The sequence below is a fragment of the Cyanistes caeruleus genome, chromosome 8 (assembly GCF_971803275.1).
Source record: "Cyanistes caeruleus chromosome 8, bCyaCae1.hap1.1, whole genome shotgun sequence".
NCBI lineage: Eukaryota > Metazoa > Chordata > Aves > Passeriformes > Paridae > Cyanistes > Cyanistes caeruleus.
This window is the reverse complement of record NC_141708.1, coordinates 18112918-18135119: the sequence shown is the minus strand read 5'-3', so window position 1 is coordinate 18135119 and position 22202 is coordinate 18112918. Positions and strand designations below refer to the sequence as shown.

At 40.8% G+C, this 22202-nt stretch overlaps 2 protein-coding genes across 48 annotated transcripts in view; one reads left to right on the top strand and one right to left on the bottom strand.

Annotated features, from left to right (window-relative positions):
- MAPK8 (mitogen-activated protein kinase 8) overlaps positions 1-9335 on the top strand; it is a 268471-nt gene extending 259136 nt beyond the window's left edge. For 15 of the 26 annotated variants that reach the window (XM_086900429.1, XM_086900427.1, XM_086900423.1 and 12 more), the window contains 5 exons: positions 1035-1217; positions 2000-2124; positions 3102-3165; positions 3877-3954; positions 4384-9335. In XM_086900429.1, coding sequence (XP_086756555.1) covers positions 1035-1217; positions 2000-2124; positions 3102-3165; positions 3877-3954; positions 4384-4400 — 467 coding nt within the window. In that variant the 3' untranslated portion in view covers positions 4401-9335. The remainder of the gene's footprint in view (positions 1-1034; positions 1218-1999; positions 2125-3101; positions 3166-3876; positions 3955-4383) is intronic. The other 11 variants (XM_086900418.1, XM_086900420.1, XM_086900412.1 and 8 more) reach the window with 1 other exon arrangement.
- ARHGAP22 (Rho GTPase activating protein 22) overlaps positions 7217-22202 on the bottom strand; it is a 146584-nt gene continuing 131598 nt past the window's right edge. For 17 of the 22 annotated variants that reach the window (XM_086900400.1, XM_086900403.1, XM_086900402.1 and 14 more), the window contains 4 exons: positions 21642-21715; positions 20558-20679; positions 17341-18244; positions 12739-13700 (listed from right to left, as the gene is read on the bottom strand). In XM_086900400.1, coding sequence (XP_086756526.1) covers positions 13472-13700; positions 17341-18244; positions 20558-20679; positions 21642-21715 — 1329 coding nt within the window. In that variant the 3' untranslated portion in view covers positions 12739-13471. Of the gene's footprint in view, positions 12474-12738; positions 13701-17340; positions 18245-20557; positions 20680-21641; positions 21716-22202 lie in introns of those variants that run through there. The other 5 variants (XR_015290050.1, XR_015290052.1, XR_015290051.1 and 2 more) reach the window with 2 other exon arrangements.

Sequence of the window (22202 nt, the reverse complement as noted above, 5' to 3'; positions counted from 1 at the left end):
CAGAGCATCCTTACTTTCACACAGCTCTGTCATTGCATGAGCTGCACCATGCTTTGCTTTATGCATCTGGTTTGCTGGCATGGCTTTTCAATTTAGACTCAGTGCTGTACAGTGTAAATGGTTCCTTTTGTCAAGGCCTGTACTAAAGCTCAGCAGAACCTGAGAATCCTTATATAGAGATCTGCTGCTAAGTTTTGAGAATATAAGAGAGGGTCTGCTTCAACCCACTGTAGATTTAGGTAGCCTGGTATCTGGTCTTTGGCAGCAGCCAAGGAGAAAGAGATGGAGATTGTGAGTTAGTGTCTATAAAATTCTGAGTTCTCCCCCAGTATTGGACCATCTGCAACTAGCAATTCCTGAGTCAAACTTTTTTTGTTTTGGTAAAATGTATTAAATTCTTCCGCCCTGAAGTAGTCAGTCTCCCCTTTACAGTGTGTAAACTCAGTTAAGATGTTCTTTTCGCATCCTTGAAACTCTAACTTCATTCAACTCCCTGTCAATATTGTCACTGAGCTGTGTGGGCAAAGGCTTGGTCCTTTGCGTGCCTACTGGTGCTCAGTGTTGCACCTGCTTGGTGAGAGCTTGTCCAGGGCTGGGCTGAGCTACCAAGAGAAGAATGAAGGACAAAGCACCCATTTGGGGTCATTCTCAGGAGCACCTTGGTGATGTGTGGTATCACACATCACCTTGACTGCTGTGAATGTGTTTTCAGATCAGGGTTCTCCAGAACCTAGACAAGGACTTAAGTTAAATTTGTTGTATTTAAATATTTTGTGAGTCTTCTAATATTCTGTTTCTCAGAATTATATCCTTTTCTAGCCAGAATGATTTTGAGTGAAATACATGTTGCCTTAACTACACTATCATAGTCTTGCTTTGTTTCACCATTTAAGAAAGTAGTCGTAAGTCATGATGATGAACTTGATACTTTATTATAATTTCCTGTGTTTTCTCTGTTGGTTATTTCATGTGGTTTTAACATAACTTTTAGCTGAAAACCAGACACAGTGTTTTTCTTAGCTGCATAACCTTAGATATTGATCAATGGAATAAAGTTATAGAGCAGCTAGGAACACCATGCCCCGAATTTATGAAGAAATTACAGCCTACAGTCCGAACTTACGTGGAGAACAGACCTAAATATGCTGGATATAGTTTTGAAAAACTCTTTCCAGATGTCCTTTTCCCAGCTGACTCTGAACACAATAAACTTAAAGGTATGGTCTGTCTTCTGTGTGTTGTACGTTTTAAAAGCTTTAAAACTGTGGTATATTGAACAGAAATGTAGCTTGGTTTTATTCACCATAAAATCATCCTGCTAAGATTCTAAAGATTTATATCATGAGACTGGATGAACATGCTGACATGTGCTTGCCTTCACTTTCATATCTTCATGAGACAGATCCTATTCTTGGAGCTGTTATAAAGACAAGTAAATATCTATATTTTTCCCAATGACAGATGCCAACACAGTTTAGAGAAAAGGGGGAGGAGGTTGGAATAGAAATTGTGTAGGCAGAGCAGATCCTTGTTCTCTAGGGATGAGAATAAGGGATTTATGTTCATAATACATAGATACCCTGTAGTTACTTCAGTGACTTACTGGTTCTAAAGGCCACCTAGTCAGTGGAGTCACTCAGGGTTTTTTCTGTGACTAAAAGCTTGTGACAGAAAGGGGGCAGTAGGTGCTTGCCTGCTGTTATTCGAGACAAGGCTGCACTGCCACCTGAGCTGTTTCACATAAGGATGTCACACCAAGGGACACTGCATGCTGAAAATGGATAGTGAAACATGTTTGACCCCTTTTCCACCCGTGCCATTCTCTTCAGATTTTTTTGCCAAAAAATTGACCACTCTCCTAAACCTCAAATTATGTGAGGGCTGCATAGACATCTAATTAGAACTTGATTGCTCTGACACTTCTCTTTAAAAGTTTGAAACATTGTGTTATGTGTTCTATATATGGCAGTAATCTGAACAAAAAATTTTATTTTTGCAGCAAGTCAAGCAAGAGATTTGTTATCAAAAATGCTGGTTATAGATGCTTCTAAAAGAATCTCTGTGGATGAAGCCCTCCAGCACCCATACATCAATGTGTGGTATGATCCATCAGAAGCAGAAGCTGTAAGTTCTTGTTTTAGGTCTCTGCTTAGGAAGCTACTGTATAAAGCCACCTTACTGTGATGCTTTGTACAGCTGCTTGACAGAAGATTGTTGCACATTTCATTAGAAGCTCAACTGAGCCATAATTGTTTTTATTGATGTTAATAGATGTGCTAATTAGAACTACCATCAGGAATGGGCTGAGGTACCTGTCTCCATGTTTGTGTACCTCTGTGTCGGTGCATAATTGTGTATCATCTCTTGAACATGTAGTCATGCATCTGAAATATTTTATATAGGGTTCTAATGTATTGAGCTTTGGTTGTTTCAGTGTGATTTGATTGCCCTTGATGGGGTTCTGAGGTATTTATTCCCAAGGAAGCAAAATATTTTCATTAGCTGTAAGAATTGATACTATTCTTCAACTAGAAATAAGTGTTTCAGCAAAATCTGAATACAAGATCTTGAGCTTTCAATTATTAAAACTAATGAACAGAGGGATTAATATAATTTTTTTCCTTGAAAATTTAGATTCAGGATAATGAATCAGCTCATTATCAGCTGATTATGCTGATGAGAAAAGTGGGTTTTTAAAAGAGAAGTTTGGTGATGGCCACTAAGAATAGAAAAAAATACTTGATGTAAAGGGAGCAATTATAATTCTGCTGCTCTATAATAGCTAGATAGAAAATTTAGTAATTAACGGTAAGTAGCTAAAAAGAACTGCTTGTGCTGGAGACTGCTGCATTTAGGAGCTCTTCTACCAGACTGATCAGTTTCTCTGTTAATTATTACAGTAATGTAAGCAAATTTATCAGAATAATTTCAAAGACTGTGGCAGCGTCTAAAAAATAGTCTAAGTCCAAGTATGAATGGATATATAATAATGTAAATGTTACTTTTAAATCAGGTTAATGTTCTGAATGGTTAATTTAATTTTTAATTTATACTGGTTTTGTATCCCTTTTGATTGCTCTATGATGAGTTTTGTTTTTCAGCCTCCACCAAAGATACCAGATAAACAGTTAGATGAGAGGGAGCACACGATAGAAGAGTGGAAAGGTAAGAAAAGCATTTAAAGTATAATAAAACTTTTGGGAGTGTGCTGGGCCCCAGTGAATATTGTAATTGAAGTTCTTCTGAACATCCTATAAGTATTTACTTCATCTGCTTGGATGTCAGGGGAACAGACCGGTGCTTCACAGCCTCTCAATTGTTGGGACACAAACTTCTGCAAAGGAGATGAACCTTTGAAGTGAACTAAAGACCTGCTCATCTCAGTCACCTTTTGCAATCCACAGGACAGCATTTGTAGGGAGGGTAACTCTTCTGGACAAACTGCTACAGCTGAAAAAGATGCAGGACCTTGAGCAGTGTAGTAATGCTGAATTAGAAGGACAAGTCTGACTGTTCCTAGCTCTTCCTTTGAGGACTGCTGCTTGAGTTTCCCTTACCAAAGAAGCCATTGATGAAAACTGAGTGGACCTTAAGGCTCAGCTTAGTCTTAGGTCTCCAAGCAGCCTGAATAAAAGAACCTTAGAGCAATGCCAGTGTGTTCTCAAGAGTGCCAGGCCACTGTAACTCCAACAGAAAAGAATGTACATTTTTTATCACTTGCCAGTTGTTGTGTAGCCTACAACCTATTGTTGAAAACTGATTCTGAATAGTAATAAACCTATTAAATTTAAATGAATATTTTAATGGGAGATGTATTATTGATCTAGTCTTTGGATTGCAAATTCATTTTTTGCCTTCCCTTCTCTGCATTTTCAGAGTTGATATACAAGGAAGTCATGGACCTGGAGGAGAGAACCAAGAATGGGGTTATACGTGGCCAACCAGCCCCTTTAGGTTGGTTACAATAAAAGCACAGTACAAGGCTTCACTGAGTTGTAGGTCAGGGGGAGTAAAGCTGATCAAGACATCCAAAAGTAACCTAACTCAAAAATATGGCTCTTAAATTACCTAACCTCTTCAAGTGAAACATTGTATATTTGAGTGGAATATACAGGGCTGACATCTTTTTACTGATCTGTTCAATCCCCCTATCTTTGTCCCTGTGTAATTGATTCTTCATTCATTTCAGTTCTTGACACACCATCTGTTAAGCCCCACATTAAAGACTTGTGGGTTTTATTTATTTTGACAATGGATTGAGACACATCTCTTCAAACTTGCCAAAACAGGGAAAAGTAACAGCCATTAGGAAGAGACAGACTAATGCAAGTACTGAACTGTGCAACTGTATCTGCAACTGATTTGCTGTTTTATTTCTCATAGCACAGGTGCAGCAATGATCAATGGCTCTCAACACCCATCTTCATCATCATCTGTCAACGATGTGTCTTCAATGTCAACAGATCCAACATTGGCCTCTGATACAGACAGCAGTCTAGAAACCTCAGCTGGACCTCTGGGTTGCTGTAGATGACTACTTGGTCTTTTGGGGGGTGGGAGGGGGGTCCTTTTAGTCATTAATAGGGCACTTTTAAAATTTGGTGGTATTTTTGAGTGTTTTTTCAAAAATAATCATGGAATTCATCATAAAGTGCTGTAATTTCAAACTGTACGTTGTGTTATAAGCAGCCACTTTTTTGCTGTAATTAACTGTAAAATATTAAACCTGGTAATTTTTATTGTGGTTTTAAAATCTGCATATTTGCTTTACTATTATGCTGCTGATCTTTTTTTACTGAATTTGTAAGATTTCTTTTATCAAAGCACATATTAATGTTGTGGTCATTACCATATGATGAATTATTTAATATTTTATAGGTTTTCAATTTTTTAATTAGAATTTATTCTAGATGTTTTGTTCATGATATCCTTCAAAGTTTTATGCTTGGTCATACATCTTTGTCCAGGTGGAGGGGGAGAGAATTCAGTGCAGCCAGCTGTAGTTTCAGGCATACTACTCTGGTGCTGGGTAGTGAACAAAATCCTCTTTTTATTTTGGCCATTTGCCTATAATACTTCAGGAAAAGCAACAATTAGTGAGACTTTTTTCAGAGAAACAGAAAAAATCCTTTGCAGAGTTACAATGTCTGAATGGGTTTAAGAACTTAAGAAAGCAACACATATCTTCAAAGCTGCAGAAATATCCAGCCTAGCAGAGTAATGTGATGTTTTCTGCAGAGTTGGGCATGCCAAATCTTGTGATCACCATAAAACATGAGGATACTTCATGAATAATACATTGCAATGCCAATAAACTGTTTACTTCTAGCTTGTAGCCTGGTTTTGTACACACAGAATGAAGTGTATCCAGGATGTTTAGACTGACAAGAGGGAAAATGAATATGCTGTAGCTATACTTTCATGTGAGACGTGATTATTGGGAGTTCTGGTTCTTACTAGTTTTGTCTACTAAGGCAAGTGCTTTTTGAGTGCTTTTTGGGTCAAAGAGGGAACGACATGAATGCAATAGGGGCAAAACTTTGGCTACTCTTTCTCCACCAAAAGTAACTGCTAAAAACCATGAAGTGGTAGGAGAACCTCAGGATTTCTGTAGCTAATGCATTAATTGAGCAATATATGCCATCCAAAGGAGGGATAAATAGTGCTGTATAAATTAATATTTCTCTCTTTCATTTCACCATGAAATCAGTGTAGCAGAAATCTTAGCAGTGGTTCATTTAAATTCATAAATATTCAGTAGTTTTCATCAACAAAGCTCCAGGTTTCAATACACTTTTTAAACAAAAGATATATTGAGATATATAGAACAGTTACTAAATAGTCATGTAAGATGGTGCTGCTCCTTACAGAAGTATTTTAACTGTTTACATTTTATATTTACAGAATGATTTATGTATAACTGACTTAAGTTTATGTATGAGTTAAACAATCATTCAGAATTTATTTCTTTGGAAAATGCAGATTTTTAGTGAAGCTAGGCTGTATAATTGATTGCCTTGTGTAGATGCATATTTTGTGTAGTGAATTAGAATGTGAAGAGGAATTTGAATTAGTAAAGCTCACACAAATGGGCATAAAAGATACACAAGTCTTGCCAGGCGCTGAGCATAAGCAACTAATGTAACTGCCTACAGAGGTCATCCAGGAGTGACTGGTGGTCTTCAGTGTGGTTCCTTCTGCTTGTTGGGTTAAATAAGCATCATTTTGAAGTTTTAACTGAAAGAGGAAAATTTGTCTTTGCAGTAAGTTAGAGAAAAACAGAAGCGATAGTAATGTCAATATGTAATATGTCTTTTTTTTAAAAAATGCAGGGTTGCAAGGAATGGTAATGTCTCAAAGATAACTAAACTGATAAACTGCACAGTTGTTTTTGTGGCCTGGCTAGACTGCTGGTATAAGTGCTGTGTGCGTGTAATTTTGCTTTCCTCACTTTGTATCTAATATTTCAATATTGCCTTCCTAAGCCACATTTGTTAAGGCAATTATTTTTGCAGGATCCTGCCAAATTGTTTATTACCTCAGAATAGGCAGGACAAGTTTGGATTCATCTAGCACTGGAATGTAGAAAATGTTGAACAGAGACCAACAGAACAGTCTATTTTGTAGTTTTTTTATGAAAGTTTAAGCTGTGAATTAAGCCAAAATTTTTGGTCAAACAACACTACTCCATTGTGTTATAGGGTCAAGTGATAGTGTGGTCAGCACAGTGTAATGTAGTTAAGACTGACAAAAGTAACTTCTGATGCATCTCAGTGCTGTTAAAAACAAATTGGTAAATATAGTTCCTATTTAAATTTATTTTAGACTCCACTGGATTGCAGTGATGATTGAAATATTTTGAAACTTAGAAATATTTTTTGCTATCACTTTCCAGTGTCCTAAATATAGAGTAACTGAACTGAGCTCATAAGCACTAAGAGAAATTGAGCTTTTCTTCTTTCAAGGCAAGGTTAGTGAATGTCTGGAACTGCCCACTGCAGCCTGTTGTAGTGTGAGCAAGCTGTTCTTAAAGGGATTGCTTCAGTAGTGTCAGAGCTTTGCCTGTGGAAACCAAGAGTTCACTTTTGGCACCATCTTCACAGCAGTGTTGCTTTTTCTCTTTCTTTTTTTCAGTTGCTTGCATTTTAGGCAAATTAAAGTGATGGCAAATTTCAAAGACAAAATCATATTCAGTAATCAAATTATCACAACAGCATCCTAGTCTTCCCTTTTTATTTGTTGAAATATAATTTTTTTTCACGTAGGTGTACACTGCCACAGATAGCAAACAAATGGTTAACTGGAATTCAGCTGTCCTTGTCTATTGTTAGATTATATGCCACCTAATATGCTGTACAATATTAAAGTATTCTTAAGTTTTATTTTAGACTTTGATTTGGAATCTTCTCAAGACAACAGGCTTCACTGAAGTACATGCAACTTTCTAAGGCCATTCCAATCCACTGAGAATTGATATGGATTGAATTACCATGAGCTGTCTGATCTCTTGCCTCAGGTGAGGTTCAAAGTTGGGCAGTAATAACAAGATTGATTTCTGTCTTCTCTGGGCAGAGCAATGGCATCATGCAGCAAGGGTAAAGCAGCTGTTTCCCTTTTGTAGAAGTAGGTTGTTCAAGAATTTGAAATAGAGATAGAGGGGTGGAATTAGTAACCTTAGGGTGTACTGGGATGCTGTGCTGGGAGATCTTTTGTTGGTGCAAGACAGTGGGTCAGAGCTGATGTGTTTGTGTGTGTGAGCAGCTGTTCTGTCCAAGCACAGCTCCCTGGTGGAACATGCTCAGCCCTGGGTCACTCTGCTGAGCTGAGCAGATGTTGCGCTCTGCCCTGCCCAAGCCTGGGCTTTTAGCTTTGAAGAACTTGTACTGTGTGAGATGCAGCAGCACCTGTGGTGTGGTGGGGGTGTCCTGTGCTGTGCCAGCAGGGCCCTGCTGCCTGGGCTTGGTGGGGCCAGCACTGAGCACCTGGGCCGGGGCTCTGTGGAGGAGGATGGACGGACAGACGGACAGATTGATTGATTCAGCTCAGCAGTGCATGAAGAAAAAATGTCAAAAAACTCCTACAGGAGGATGGTCCTCCTCAGCCGGTAATCCAAAGTGTAGGACAGCAAATGTTTCTTGATAAAGTTCATGGGCAAAAGGGAAGGAGAAGGTTCAGCTTGTACTCGGTCTTACTCCTTCAAGTTGCTAAAGGGAGGGAATTACAGTTTCTAGATTTATTTGCTGTTGGCAGCAGCTTGTCCATGCTGTTACATTTTATTTTCCTGTCATTTTCCTGTCAGTGGTTTGGTGCAGTTGAAGAAGAGCCTGTTTGTATTTTTCAGTAGGATTAGAAAGAGATTTTTAATGAAGCAGTGTGATAAGACTGTACTGCCTATCCAAATTTTCAATTAATTTAATTTATTCTTAGTTAAGGGCACTGGATAAAAGTGGTATTTTACGTGGTCTCTCTCACTCCCTTCTCTTTGTATGTCTACATTAGAGAAATGTGTTACGAATCAGATCACATTGTGTTTCTCTTCTGCAGTTCAAAATTTAAGCTAGGTTTTCTTGAACTACCTCACACAAACTTTCTACGTTTCTTAAGTAAGCAAAGCTAACCCTTGCTATTGGAACTACACTGAATGTGAATAGAAAATACACCTCCATTAGAAAAACAAACATATTGGCCAATGTTGAGACAATATCAGTATGTTTCTTATCTATTTCATGTAAGATGTTCATGTGTAATATAGAGCTTGTGTACAGTAATGTACATCTAGATTATTGTGTTAGCTGTAAATTGGTGATTTTATTATTGTAGTCTGGTTTTGTAGGGTAAAAATAGCTTACTAGTAATGTCAGCTCATCCTTTACATTTTACAAAAGGAAAAATTCTTGGTAAGCTTTGCATACAGATGAATTACTTTTGTAGGCCCAATATCTAGTCTATTTTTGAGAGTTCTTTAACTTTTATTACTAAAGTTGAGAAAAAAAATCCCACCCCAATTATTGTGATCATTCCTTCTGCCCTTTTTGAAGTATATTCTTAATTTTATTATGTCCCAAGAAATATGAAGGGGAAGATACACCATTAAAAATACTGGGGAAAACTAATTTTTTTTCTTCCCCACATTTGATACCTTTTCCTGCTTTTCTTTTATTCCCTCCAAATAAGCTGTTGGTGGGCATTACTGAGAACATTGTGGGGTTTTTTTAACTCATTCATGCCATAGGTCATTACATGTGCACCACTGGAATGTATACATTGTTATCTAGTATGTCAGTTGGTTATAATGATATTTTAAATAAAAAAGAAAAAAAAATGTTTGACCACCATGCATTTAGTGTTTCTTCATTGCCAGGCTGCGATGGATTTCATATGGATTGCGTAATAGGGCTGCACTTGAAATCTTATCAGTGAGACTCCTTCCTGAGAATTCTTCTGTTTTCTAATGGTAGTGTCCTGTCTTGTGTGTGAGCTCACTTGTGGGCAAAGTGACGTTTTTTTCCATTTCTCCATTCCCATGGACTTTGGATGTGCCACAGACTGTTAACAGCCACAGGTTCAGGGTCTTTGCTTCAAGTGGGAATCCATTCTTGCTTCCTTGCTGCCAGCTCTAGCTGGAACTATATTCCAGGAATTCCTGGAACTACAGTTGATGAGAGCCTGTGCTGCTGAAAGGTAAGCCATGGGCTGCCTACTGTATGGGAGAGTCTCAACACTGCATATTGGAGAAGCCTGAAGGATCTGACTTCTGGAGAGCTGACTTGGATGCCTGGACCACTCACTGCACTGGCACTTCTCCCACAGGTAAGTCCCAACATAATGTATTTGATTGCCTTCACTTCCAGCAGGATTTCAGTGCTTCCTTTAATGACTAGAGCTGCACTTGAGCTGTGTTGGTGGTGCCTTTGTGTCCAGTTTCAAGGGAAAGCAACTGTGACCACACTGTAGCCAGCTTTTTTTATCTGGGCCAGCAGTTTATGAGATGCTCTTCTAGGAGTGGTGGCACTCAGAAATGCTCTTCTTAATTTGCATATGTCAGTATAAAGTGCAGCCAGTTTCCAGTGCTATGTTATTGCAGAGCAAGGCCAGAGAAAGTCATAGCTCTGCCCAGAGTTTGTCTGGTGGCTCGGGGCTGAAACACTCCATAATGCTGCTGGCTTCAGTAGAACTTCCTTGTGAACATAGATGAGTCATTAAGCTATCCCTGTTCATTTCTGGTTTTGTGTTAGAAATGCCATGGCCTACCAAAGTTTTCTTTGTTATTCTGAAGTGTTGCAGTTTTGCTTTTTTTTAAAGCATATGCTTGTGTTGTTTTTCTTTCTTCACTGAAAAGTTCTTACTGGGTTGTTTTTTTTCCCTGTATAATACAGGAAGAGATATTCCAGGCTGGGAAGATGGCATAGATGAAACTGTGGTAAAAATTTATCTATTCCAGGAACCTTCTGTCACATTTAATTAATAATAACCAAACCTGTATTGTGTAAACACTTGCTAAGAAAGCAGACATTTAGATGAGGGACTGTAGTGAGTGGGACATCTGCAAAATAAGGAGTGGTCTCCAGTGCTTGCTGTGGGGAAATGTATTGGTGGGGTAGAGTATGGAAACAGGAATTAAAGGCAGGAAAGGGTGTATCATCTTCCTCATAAGAGCATAGTCTTCTTTGAAGCTTTGTACAAGTGGATCTCATTTCTTGCATAATTGCCCATATCAGGAATCTAGTGTTATGGTCCTGTTGCTGCACTTGAAGTTAAACTAAATCCACTGTGGTGCATTTTAGTGTGAACTGCAATGTTTGCAGCTTCTTGCCAGGTTTATATACTGCAGTGGCTCATCTTCAAAAGCAGCCAAAATTTATTCCTCATGAACAAGACCCATAGATGTTGCTGGAGCGCAAGAGCCAGTCTGGAACTGGTTTTTTTCACGCCTCATTTTGAGTGGATGGAGTTTCTTTGTATATCAAAAAGAATTAATTTTATCTTGGATACCAGATCATGTAGTGCTGTAGAGCTCATGATCCTATCCTGGATCTGCAAGTTTGGGATAGGTGGGTTTGTTAGCAGTTACCTAAGGTTAAATACTTAAGAGAGTTAAGCTTGTCTCTGCTGTATTTGATGTCTTGTCTTGTCATTTGATGTCAGCAGGGCTCAGTTCTTGAGTTTGTAGTGTGAACTAAAGGGAGCAGTCTGCACTCGATACATACAGGAGATAATGCAATATAAATGGTATAAGGGAGGTGTGGGCTGGCAGGATGGATACAGAAAGGCTTCTGTGTTTTGGGTAGAAATAAAAGAAGGGATTAAAATACCCTGCTTGCTACTAGTACTTGGATTGAATGTTGCTGTTTATCAGTCCTGGTGTTCTACTTACAACCTGGTTCAGACCACCCTCCAAGTTAAGGTTTATTTTGTGATGACTGACCTGGTACCTCCAGCTACCTGCCAGACTCTGCTCTTCCGGCTCAGTCACTGTTACTGCTTCTCTCTCACATTATGCATCTGATGCTGCTGTTTTAAATGGCCATCTTATTCCTTAAAGGGTCACATGTGACCATTGGTAATGAATCCAAGGCAGAGGTGTTAAAAACAGATGGGGATGATGCTCATACCTGCAGGTAGCAGGCAGCTGCTGCAGAGCATGCAGGTATCTGCCTCATGCCAGGGGCAGTAATGAATCCAGGGCAGCTGGAGAGCCTGGGAGGTAGGAAAAAGGTTTTGAAATAACTGAATGAACCTTTCCACATGGCTTACTATACCACCTTGCTTGCTTCCTTCCTTATCCAGGAAAGATTAGGTCAAAATTTTGCTTTTTGTTTGCTTTAAACGTTTTTGTTTTTGTTTACATTTTTTACATTTCTATAGGAAGGAGAAGTGTTACAGTGCAGTAGAAACAAGTTAACACCCAGATGTTTTAAATATTGAAATAGCTGCATATCTGTGAGATGATGAGGAGAACGTATATCTTTCAGTATTGACTATTTCCTGGTATGTAAAAAACCCATTCTAAGGTTATTTCCAGACAGTGAGTCATAGTCTTCTCTAGAGTAAGAAATGAGATTCAGGGCGTTTTTCAAAATACTTAAAATAAAGCAGTCTTCTTCGTTACAGTCTGTACTTTCCCTTTAGCCAGTTCAGGTTGTTGTGGCACTTCTTTTATCCTTAGAAACTCCCAAGCTACCTCAGGATGTCAAAGATAGAGTGCCAAGACAGAGTGAACAGTGCTGGGCTCACATGTGGAATTCAAACTGAATCTGGTGAAACAATTTTCTTTGTGCAGGCTCTGCATGGCTCAGGGTGTTACAAATGCTATGCAGAACTTCTTTAAATCACTTGGAATGGAAGTCAGCCCTGTCAGCAAATAACCAGAACTTACAGCTTCATTCTAATGATTTTTCCTTAGCAGAAGTAAGGAACTTGGGATGATGGGTTGTTTGCAGTATTCTTCCTGTCCCCTCATCTCCCTGTAAGAACTAACAACAAAAATATCAGCTGGTATCAAGAGACATGTTACAAGGCAGGTAAGTGTACATTGTCCAGGAAAGGTTAAGGATAGATCCCCACCCTCCCCCCGTTACCACCCTGACATCCCCCACCCCAATTGCACTAACTCCTCTTACCGTAAGTTTTGCTATTAAAGTTTGGATGTGTTTTGATGATAAGAATCTTGCATCTTCTACCTTAATACATCTATTGACTCAGATTTTTTTTTTTTTTCTTGCAGCTGATACTGCTCTATTTTTGGCTCAGAAAACCCTGATACCTAGGGCAAAATGTGCATATTTAAAGTTCCACAGAGTTTGTGTAATCAATATGATTATTAATCAAGTTTAATTTAAAGCTGCATTTTTGTGAAACCATTTGGTGGGTAAGGGACAATTTTAGTGAATTTTCAAGAGTTTGATATCCTCAGCATGTTTGCAGACCTTGTTTTCATAATATCTTCATAAAATAATACCACTCTGAATGAGAAATTTGAACAAACTTTATGGAGGGAGTGGGGCAAAAACCACCTCATTAAATCTGTCTGTCAAACCTCCCAGCTGTGGTGACAGACTGGAACTGCTGCCTTCCCAAGCACAAGTGTGGGAATCCCTCAGCTCCAGGCTCAGCTTGTTTATTGGTTCTGGCCATGCACCCACCCTGCAGGACCTTCCACTGTTCTTGAGCCAGGAAAAGAATGGTGCAGTTGAGTCCAAAGATGGCAGCAGGGCACTCTGGAGAAGAGTAGCTTAAGTTCTGTGGATACAGAGGGGACCCACTCTTTCTTGGCAATCTGACACTAAATTTTCAAGCTTTGTAGTCCACAGTCTTTCCCAACTGGCCCAAATACTATAGCACATGTAAAGACAACAGGGCAAGTGTCACTGAGAGCACAATCACTATAGCATTACTCATGATACATGAGTATACCAGAACAAAATACGCATTTTCACTCATTTTATCAGGAACAGGATTTTCTATACTTGTTCTACTTGGGGACTTTAGCACTTTGACTCCCAACAGTTAAACATCCTAATGTTGAAAAAAATTCTTCCATTTCCTTCTGCAGGAGGTAATTTCTCTTCTCGGCATCTTCCCGAGCGCGTTCAGAATTCCTCAGCTTTATCTCCAGCATTGTGTATTTCTTCCGTTCTTGGTCCAGTTCTTCTTCTAACCTAACCACTTGGTTCCTCAGGTCTGCACTTGTTTCTTCAATTCTTAAAACCAACAAAGAGAGGGAAAAAAAAGCTTTTTAAAGTGGCTGGATAAATACAGCTGCTAACTATAAAAACTCTAGAGGAACAACTTAAATTTAACATATTCAAAGACTTAAGAGATAACTAAATGGCATTTCATTACTGCTGTATTTAAGGGCAGAGGATTCCTTGAAAGCTAGAGCTTCCTTTATTTGCATCTCGAGAAAAATGCTCAGATCTTACAAAACAATGCTTACTTACCAGTACCAGACTGCCTGGCTAAGGAGATGTATTAACTCCTCACTTAGGCACAGTTCAAGTAGATCATTCCAAAATAATCTTTTAAATCTCTGTTTTCACCCTGATACTGTGTTTCCCTATATGTCCATCCAGTACAGAGGAACCTCCTTAGGGATCAGATAGGAATGAGGTCACAGTCCTTCCTCACCAGCCATTTGATGGTATTTTCTGTCAAGTTTATCATTGACATTGGGGTGGGATACGGGATTTTATGAAGCCAAATTTTCACATGAGGAAGAATCAGAAGAACAGTTCTTAAATGTATCTGTGCACAAACCACTGAAGCAAAATTCAGAGCTTTTCACTTGGGAGGTCCAAGAACAAGGTTCATGGTTTTGTGGTTTCAAAGAAGCACAGAAGGCACAGCACATGCTGTTCTCCCCCTTTGTTTCCCAATCACAAGATCCAAGTAGTGGTGTTAAGACTGAGGAAGGAATATTTTCAGATAGAAATTACTGATTACTAGAATGTAAATTTAAAAATTAGGCTTTTACAATGAAAAATTCCCTTCCTCTAAATAAAATAAATACAACCCTAACAATTCCCAATACAAAATCACCCCCACCTCTCCTTGGTCAGTCCAATACTCAACTTTGAAGCTGGGGTGTAGCATCCCGGTGGAACTGTGAAGGGGTTTAGTCAGGGTAACTGATTATCAAGAAGGTCACGCTGCTGCCTCCATAAAAAAACAAAAATGGAAAAAAAGGGGTCTTGGGCAGTCCCAGAAGGGTCTGAATTCCACTTTATGACCAAGAGGCAGTGCAATGCTTCACCTTAAACTTTTCCTTTCTGTTCCTTTACATACAGGTAAAGATGGTAGTTTGATTATAGTCACAGTTTTCACAGTGAATCGAAATCACAGGTATACTGATTTCCACCAAGTCCAGCAAAAAGCATCCTGTGGATGAAGGCAGACCTTTATCCCCAGCCAGCTGTCAGCTGGAATATGACACTTCTGAAGCTGGGATACTTCCCCATACACACACACGTAACAGCTCTGAGCTGCCAGTTACATTTTCTACCACTAACTGTAGGGGTCAACTACAGCAGCCTGGTCTGAATTACACAGGGTCACGGTACTTACAGCATTTCTACATTCATTAACAGACCTCTCCAAATACTTAGACTTTCTTAAGAGTCCCATGTGGTAAACATGAACTACTGAAACTCAACAGAGAATGTCGGATAATTATATTTACCTTGAGGGAGAAATGCTCTGGAACAGAGTGGTTACAGGAAGGCCATAAAACTTGCCTCCCTCTGACTAAGAGAGAGAAAATGGGCAGTTGATGAGAAATAACAGCTTTTCCATCAGCAAGTGTTCCTTACCTCTGCCCCAGGCAGGTACTCACTCTGCTTTCCCTTCACTTATGTACGTGCCAACAAAAAAGCTCATATTCTTTCATTAAAACATGTCCTGCTAGATACACACAGTTCTGCAAACCACACAAGCACATGTGCATTTTTGGGGGGACTAAATTATCTTCAATAAATCAAAGCTGGTGCAGCAGCTTATATCTTTTGTGCTAAGCAGCCTCCCTTTGCTAGTTAGCTCCTGTCTTTCTGTAGTAGCAGACTTCCATGCAGTCTATAAAGGAACATACTTTTGCACCCATAAATTGCTGCAGATGTAGTAAAAACATTGCAAAATTTTTGAGAGCTGAAAAACTTGGCTTGAAATTCTTAGACTTGACAGCACAGTCCTTCAGGCTGTAATCCTGAACAGCTGGAGTCATCCTGTTTAATACAAAAAGGCAGCGATTGCATCTTGCCTGGTTTTATGAAACTTCAGTTCATTAGGCATTTTCCTCTCAGCTACTTTGCCCTGTGAGACCTGGCCAATTTAGAGTCCTCCCCTCGAGCCACAGTGCTCTCTGTCCCATCCAGCTGCAGGGGAAAGGCAGGGATGGGAGCTAAAGCAGTCAACAGCTGGAATGAAGAACAGGTCCTCCTGGATGCCCCTGATGTCAGCAGCTTAAGGCTCCATTGGAACAGTTTTACTGATAAGAGGTGGAAAACCATGTCTTCCCCCAGGCAGCAGGCAAGAATGTGCAGCTATACATTTCCAGGTTTTGCAGCCTGGTATTTCTGTTTATTAACCTGTATCCCTGCAACAAGGCTTGCCAGGGCAGCTCTGCACAATTAAATGTAAGGCACATACCCTCACCTCCCTCACATTTTGCATCAGTAGGGCAGCTAGAAAAACAAACCATGTAAGCCATGAACCTCCACCCTCATTCACAGACCCTTCACAACATCCAATGCTAGCAACTGCTGGTGCTTCATAAGCTCTTACACCTGGAACACAACAAGGTGGGGCTTTTCTCCCACTCAGGGATGTTAGGTGGGAGCTGAAACTGCTGCACAGCCTGATTCTCCTTCCAGCTCCACACACCAAGGCATACAGTGCAAGAGGCAGAAATGCAGCACAGGCTGGCAAGCCACCACCAGAGGAAATCATAAAGCAGAAAGATAGCAAGAGGAATTCCTACCTTAACAAATGGCCCACGGGAATAATCACAGTTCAGATACACTCATAAAACCTAATATACTCACACAAATTAATGACTCCCTTGTTATTAATATTCTCTACTTCCTACAGCCCCAGCCCTACACACAGCTCTCCTGAAAACTGAAAGGATTTTTTCTGAGCTCAGATGGAAAGTACAGCACCAGCAGTTGTGCAAAGAAACACCAGCTGGCACATGGCACAGTTCACACTGCTCCCCCAAGCTAGGCTACTCCATCAGCCAAGGACCACTCTCTACATCAGAAACCAAAAGTGAGGTTTCAAGAAGTTCAGCACAAAAGGGCTGCTGAAAATACTGTAGCTCAGATGCAGTCCCAATACCACCACCCCAAAAAAAACCTGTGGAAAATAGTCAAGAGCAGTTTCCTCAAGAATGCTGCTGTTGGGAAAAGAACAAGAAGCCCTCTGTTTCAGACTGGTCTGGTACAAGTATCAGCACCTGCACAGATCATCCTTGTTGAGGCCTGACCATCTTGGGTCCCAATTCCTCCCTACAAGATGTTTGCTTTGCTATTTCTCTGAGAACACTAAGAGAAATACTTCTGGCATTACCAGTGCAGTTCTCATTTACAGTGAAAACACAGAATATGAAGTATTTGATTTCCTTGTGTCATAGAAATCCCCCTTTGTTTTCTTTTTTGTTGCTTTCTTAAATCAAATAAAGAAAAGTTGGATTCAGAGAGTAGCAAGGAAAAAGTAGAACCAAATCTGCTGTCACCCAACCCCAAATTTCAGGGCTGAGAACCTGATACCCTTGGTAGCCCACACCCATGTTCAGGCAGGGAGAATGTTGACAGACAACTTCCTTGTGCCCCCTGCAGATGACATTACCTTTTGATACTAGTCTCATACTCAGTCCTCTGTTTGCTCAGTTCTGTCTTTAGCTCCACCACCAAGCTCTGTAAGGCCCTGGAGCATTGGACAGAGTCTCGGGAAGCTGCAGCCGGGTCACTCTGTTCACTGCTGCTGCTGCTGCAGGCTTCAAACCTGTCCGTGCTGTTCTCCAGATCTGCGGTCTTGACCTCGCTCTGAGACAGCGAGCCCTGAGTTACCCACTCGGTTTTTAGGGAGCTTAAAGCAGAAGAGTCACTGGCCCGGCAGGCTGGGCAGCTGCTCACCGAGTCCATCACGGAGATCTCACAGGATGATGTAGACCAGGTGGTGCTGGCCATGCTGTGTGTGCTGAGGGACAGGCTGGATGAAGGGACATTGTCATAAGTAGAGAGTCTCTGGGAGGAACACGAGTCTTTCACTCGTTCCCCAGAAGCTGTCCGGCGGTGGCCTCGGAGAGAGTACAGGCCGTTCATCAACCAGTTCCCACTGGAGGACAGGTTGGGGATATCTAAGGATGAGCTACCCAGCTTTGGGCTCACAGAGCGTGCTCCCTGCTGGCGGAAGGAATATTTCCACGGAGGCAGTGTCTGCACTCTTTTACTGGGGCTCGTGGCAGGCTGAGTCGATTTGCCACTGTGCTCTGGAGGAGTGATTTTCACTGCAGGTCCTGGAGTGGCCTCTAGAGCCACAGCATTGCCAGGTGGCAAATCAGCGGGGCTGGCAGCGCTGTTCTGTGACCTGCTGTCCTCCCCGTCCTCCTCGGAGATCCACTCGACAGTGCTGCGCTGGCGCACGGGTCTGATCTCCAGCTGGCTCCCTGGCACATCCCCCTGAGGAACAGCAAAGATCCGCCCCTGTTCACTTATCAGCACTGTCATCAGGTGCTGAACCAGCGAGGTGCCTGTGGATGGAAAATAAAGGCAAGCAGGTGAGGAGACATGGAAGACCTCTGCGACTCACCCCAGCCTGTTTGCATGACTGGGTTGCACCCAGTTTCTGGGTCTGAACAGGCCCAGAGCTACTGCTTATTGAAAAATCACAAATTTCAGCTCAGGCCTTCTGCTACACTCAGTGTATAGAGAAACTTGCAGAAAGTATGACATCTGCATTATATTATATATATTATTATATATATATTATATCTGCACTCACAGAGGGTTACAGGAAGTGCAGAAAGTGCTCGCAATTATTTAAATCCTCAGAAATGTGCTGGTACCGTTCTCCAGGAGTGGAGTAAACCATTATGAACTAACAGAGAACACCACTTACCAAACCTAATACAAAGCACTTCCTACAGAGGAAAACCTTTAGAAGGGTGAATAAGCAATTCTATTTTTAAGTGTAGCCTGAAATAGAGAATAAGGCAAACATACTCAGGGTTCAAGGCAAGAGCATGATTTTATTGATGAGTTTTTGACCTAAGCAAAATGTACTGAGCTCACCTACCACTTCTATTTTATTTCTGTGAATGCAGGAAGAGAATTAAATGTCTTGAAAATAAGGGCATTCCTAACAATTTAGCTGTCAAACTTCGGATACTTCTATTTGAAATGCATGGTTTAAATTTTAAGAGAGACACAATTAGAGTGCTTTTTGTTAAGATATCATTATCAGTTTATTTAGGAGATCCAAATTACTCTGAAGCTGAAAAAAAAAAATAAAAATTGAGTCTTTCCACTTCTGTTACTTTTATCTAACCAACCTCAGCTAAATTCTCTACTAAAATAAAACATTGCCAATCCTGTTATGAGTATAATGATTAAGTCTAAAAATCCAGCCCACATATCCCAATTTTTCTACCAATTTTCCAATTAAAAACTGAAACTGAAAAATCCCAATTTTTCAGTTCAAATCTGTGGCAATACAGAATTCCCGATCAGATCACTGTAGTGTTTTCACAGTGACCCCAGCACCTGCACGTGTGCACCTACTCACAGTACAGGCACCTCTGCCCTCGGATGAGCTGCAGAATTAAATGCCTGAGGTGATGTGAACCCAAATTTGTCCCTTGTGCCAGCTGAGCAGAGAGCACGCTGCTGGCCAAGGCTGTGAGAGCCGTGCCAGCGCTGGCCCGGTGGCCACTAGGGGAAGTGCCAGCATCGCACACAGGCTGATTTCAGCTGTCCCCTCCTCCAACACTGAATAACAAGCACTGCTGCCGCACTCCCTTCTTCTCCTCACGATTTTTGTACCTTCTGCACCTCCAGGGGAAGGTATCAAATTCACCCTTAAAACTATGACCCGCATCTCTGTGGTAGGCTTTAAGTCCCTGAACTACTATAATATGTCATGTCATGCTCTGAAGTTGTCCTGTTGTCTTGCAGTGAATTGCCATCGTGGGGGACACATCTGCACATCACCTGTGAAGAGCTAAAGGCATTTCTGCTGCTAAGGCATGACAATACTGGCCTTCTGTGAAGGATTTGCATCACAGAAAATACCATGTCAGCTGTCCCCTACAGCTAGGGAGCAGAATCAGAGCCAAGTTCAGGCATCCTGGGCACAACATCTCCATCTGCGCCTAATTAATTCATCAACCCTTTTTGCAGGCTTGCCAAAATCCTACAAAACTTATGCAAAAATCTTGCTAAAACTTGCACCACAGTAGTGTTTCAGTGCAACCTGGGAGAGGAGCTGTACCCCAGCCCTAATGTCAGCCTGCTTGACTCATATGGAAGCAAGTAATTTTAAAGCTTCAGATTTTTTTTCATCCAAAATTAACTGATTATCAACTCCTTTTTTTTTTTTAATTCTGTGAAGTTTTGATCCATACAGTCTTCTTAGAAGACAACACTTCTAAGACACTTCTAGTTATAGCCACTGTGGCACAGCCAGAACTCCAGTCCTCATGGTCCGGATGTTGTCTACAGGGAGCTGTATAACCACTGAAATGCACCAATACTAAATGATTACAGTTTGGTACTTAAGCACAGTCCTTCTGAAGAAACAGTAGAGCTTTCATTTTAGCAGTAGGTTCAAAAAGAGTTTCAGGGGTAAGGAGGCATCTCCACATGGTGGAGAGGAGAGACACTCCCAGTCCAGTGGTGAGAGGGATAAGATGCCAGCTGGAATACCCCTCACAGGCCCTGATGAAAGGGATGGCTTGACTTGTTCTGACTGTGCAGACAACTGATACAGCTACCAAGGAATGTATGGCTTTCACTTACAGCTCCAAACCACAGCTGCTGTGCCATCCCACCAGAACAGCACCTACCTTCCATCATGGTCACCGGATCCTCCATTTTGGGCCGCAGTATGTTTGGTCCAAATACTGTAGCCAGGTTCTGGACACTCATCTTGTTAATGCTGGAGTGAGCCTGAACTTCATCAAGGAACCTTGAAAAGCCCCCCCAGAAGAATCAAAGGAGGAGGGAATTCATAAGTAAGTCACTTCTCTGACTATAAGCATTCAGTTTTGTTCTGTTTTCATACAACCCTGACACCTGAAATGATTTGAGGAACTGCAGTAGCTTAGGTATTCAGTATAACCCCAGATCCCTCCTAGTATGTGAACCAGAGAAGACAGGATGTTTTCTGCCAGAAGTACCCAGCTAGCAGGAACCCAGCCATCTACTGGGTCTTAAAGGACAGAGTTTTACATTTTTAAAGGAATTCTCAATTTACATGTATCGACTTTGGTGAATTTTCACTTAGAGATACAACAGAAGCAATAAGTCATCTCCTTGTCCGAGAACTAGCAGCCTGTGGAAAGAGCTTTGTGGCTTGGCTTTACTTTAACAAAATACAGGTCACAAAATCATAGAATGGTTGGAAGTGGAAGTAGCTTTAAAAATCATCTCCTTCCAATCCCCAGATAAAGAGGCAGCCCAAGAACTGGGAAAATCAGCAGAGATGAAAGCAAGGCTGTGGGGTCCCTGGTAATCAAAGAGGAAGCCACTACTGACCCCACTTCCAAACCAGAGCAAATGCCAGACTGGCTATTCTGACTGCATCTGCTACTCAACTTGTGTCATAAATCTTACAGGTGTGCAGTATCTGGAATAAGTGTCTATCTTTAATGATCTATAGGTGCTTCTGAAATAAAACAATATAACGTATTAGAATCACTCATACCTACTGCCAAGGCTGCAGGTGGCAGCAATTTGCTTGGCTGCTCCTCTTGGATAAACCAAGAGCTTCCTTCAGGCAGGCTGCATTCACCTCCACATTTTTTAAAGAAGTTGTAACTTACACTTAAGTGGTTTTTGAATATTCATACTTTCATACTATATTATTTGCATATAAGATATCTTCACAAAACTTAGAGACTTTTCCAAGTGTTAATTAATTTCACTTACTTGCATATGTACTTGAGGAGGTTGTAGTTAGCTTGGGGCAAATTCTTCACCTGTTTAACCAGTTCCTGGGTACCCTGAGGGACAGGAAAAACAAGAAGCAGAGTTATTAATGTAAATGCTGTAAAGCAGACGTGACTTTCCTTTAGGACTACAAAGTCCTCTTTCCACAGCCAAATGCTGAACAACAGATGATAACACAAAGAGGTTTTGCTTTAGAAGAGGTGTCATCCAGTGTGTTGTGTCTTACCAAAAATGCAATGTCCAGAACTCAGTTCTCAGTGGAAATCCTCCTGTAAACTTTAAGGGTTGCTATAGAAGCCTTCATTTAGTGAGACTTGCCAGCATTTAAAACCTGCCCACAGGCATCAGTATCAGTGTACCAGCAGATGTACCTTTGCCTGTTTGAAACTTGGGGACACTGAGTGTGATGCCCTAAGCTTTTTCTTATTTTCTAGATTCTGTACTGCATTAGTATATAACTCTGAACTTCACATAAAGTGTTAGCAAGTTCTCTTCACAGGTTAGCCAAAACAATGCTTTTCCAGCCTGAGAACCAAGGGC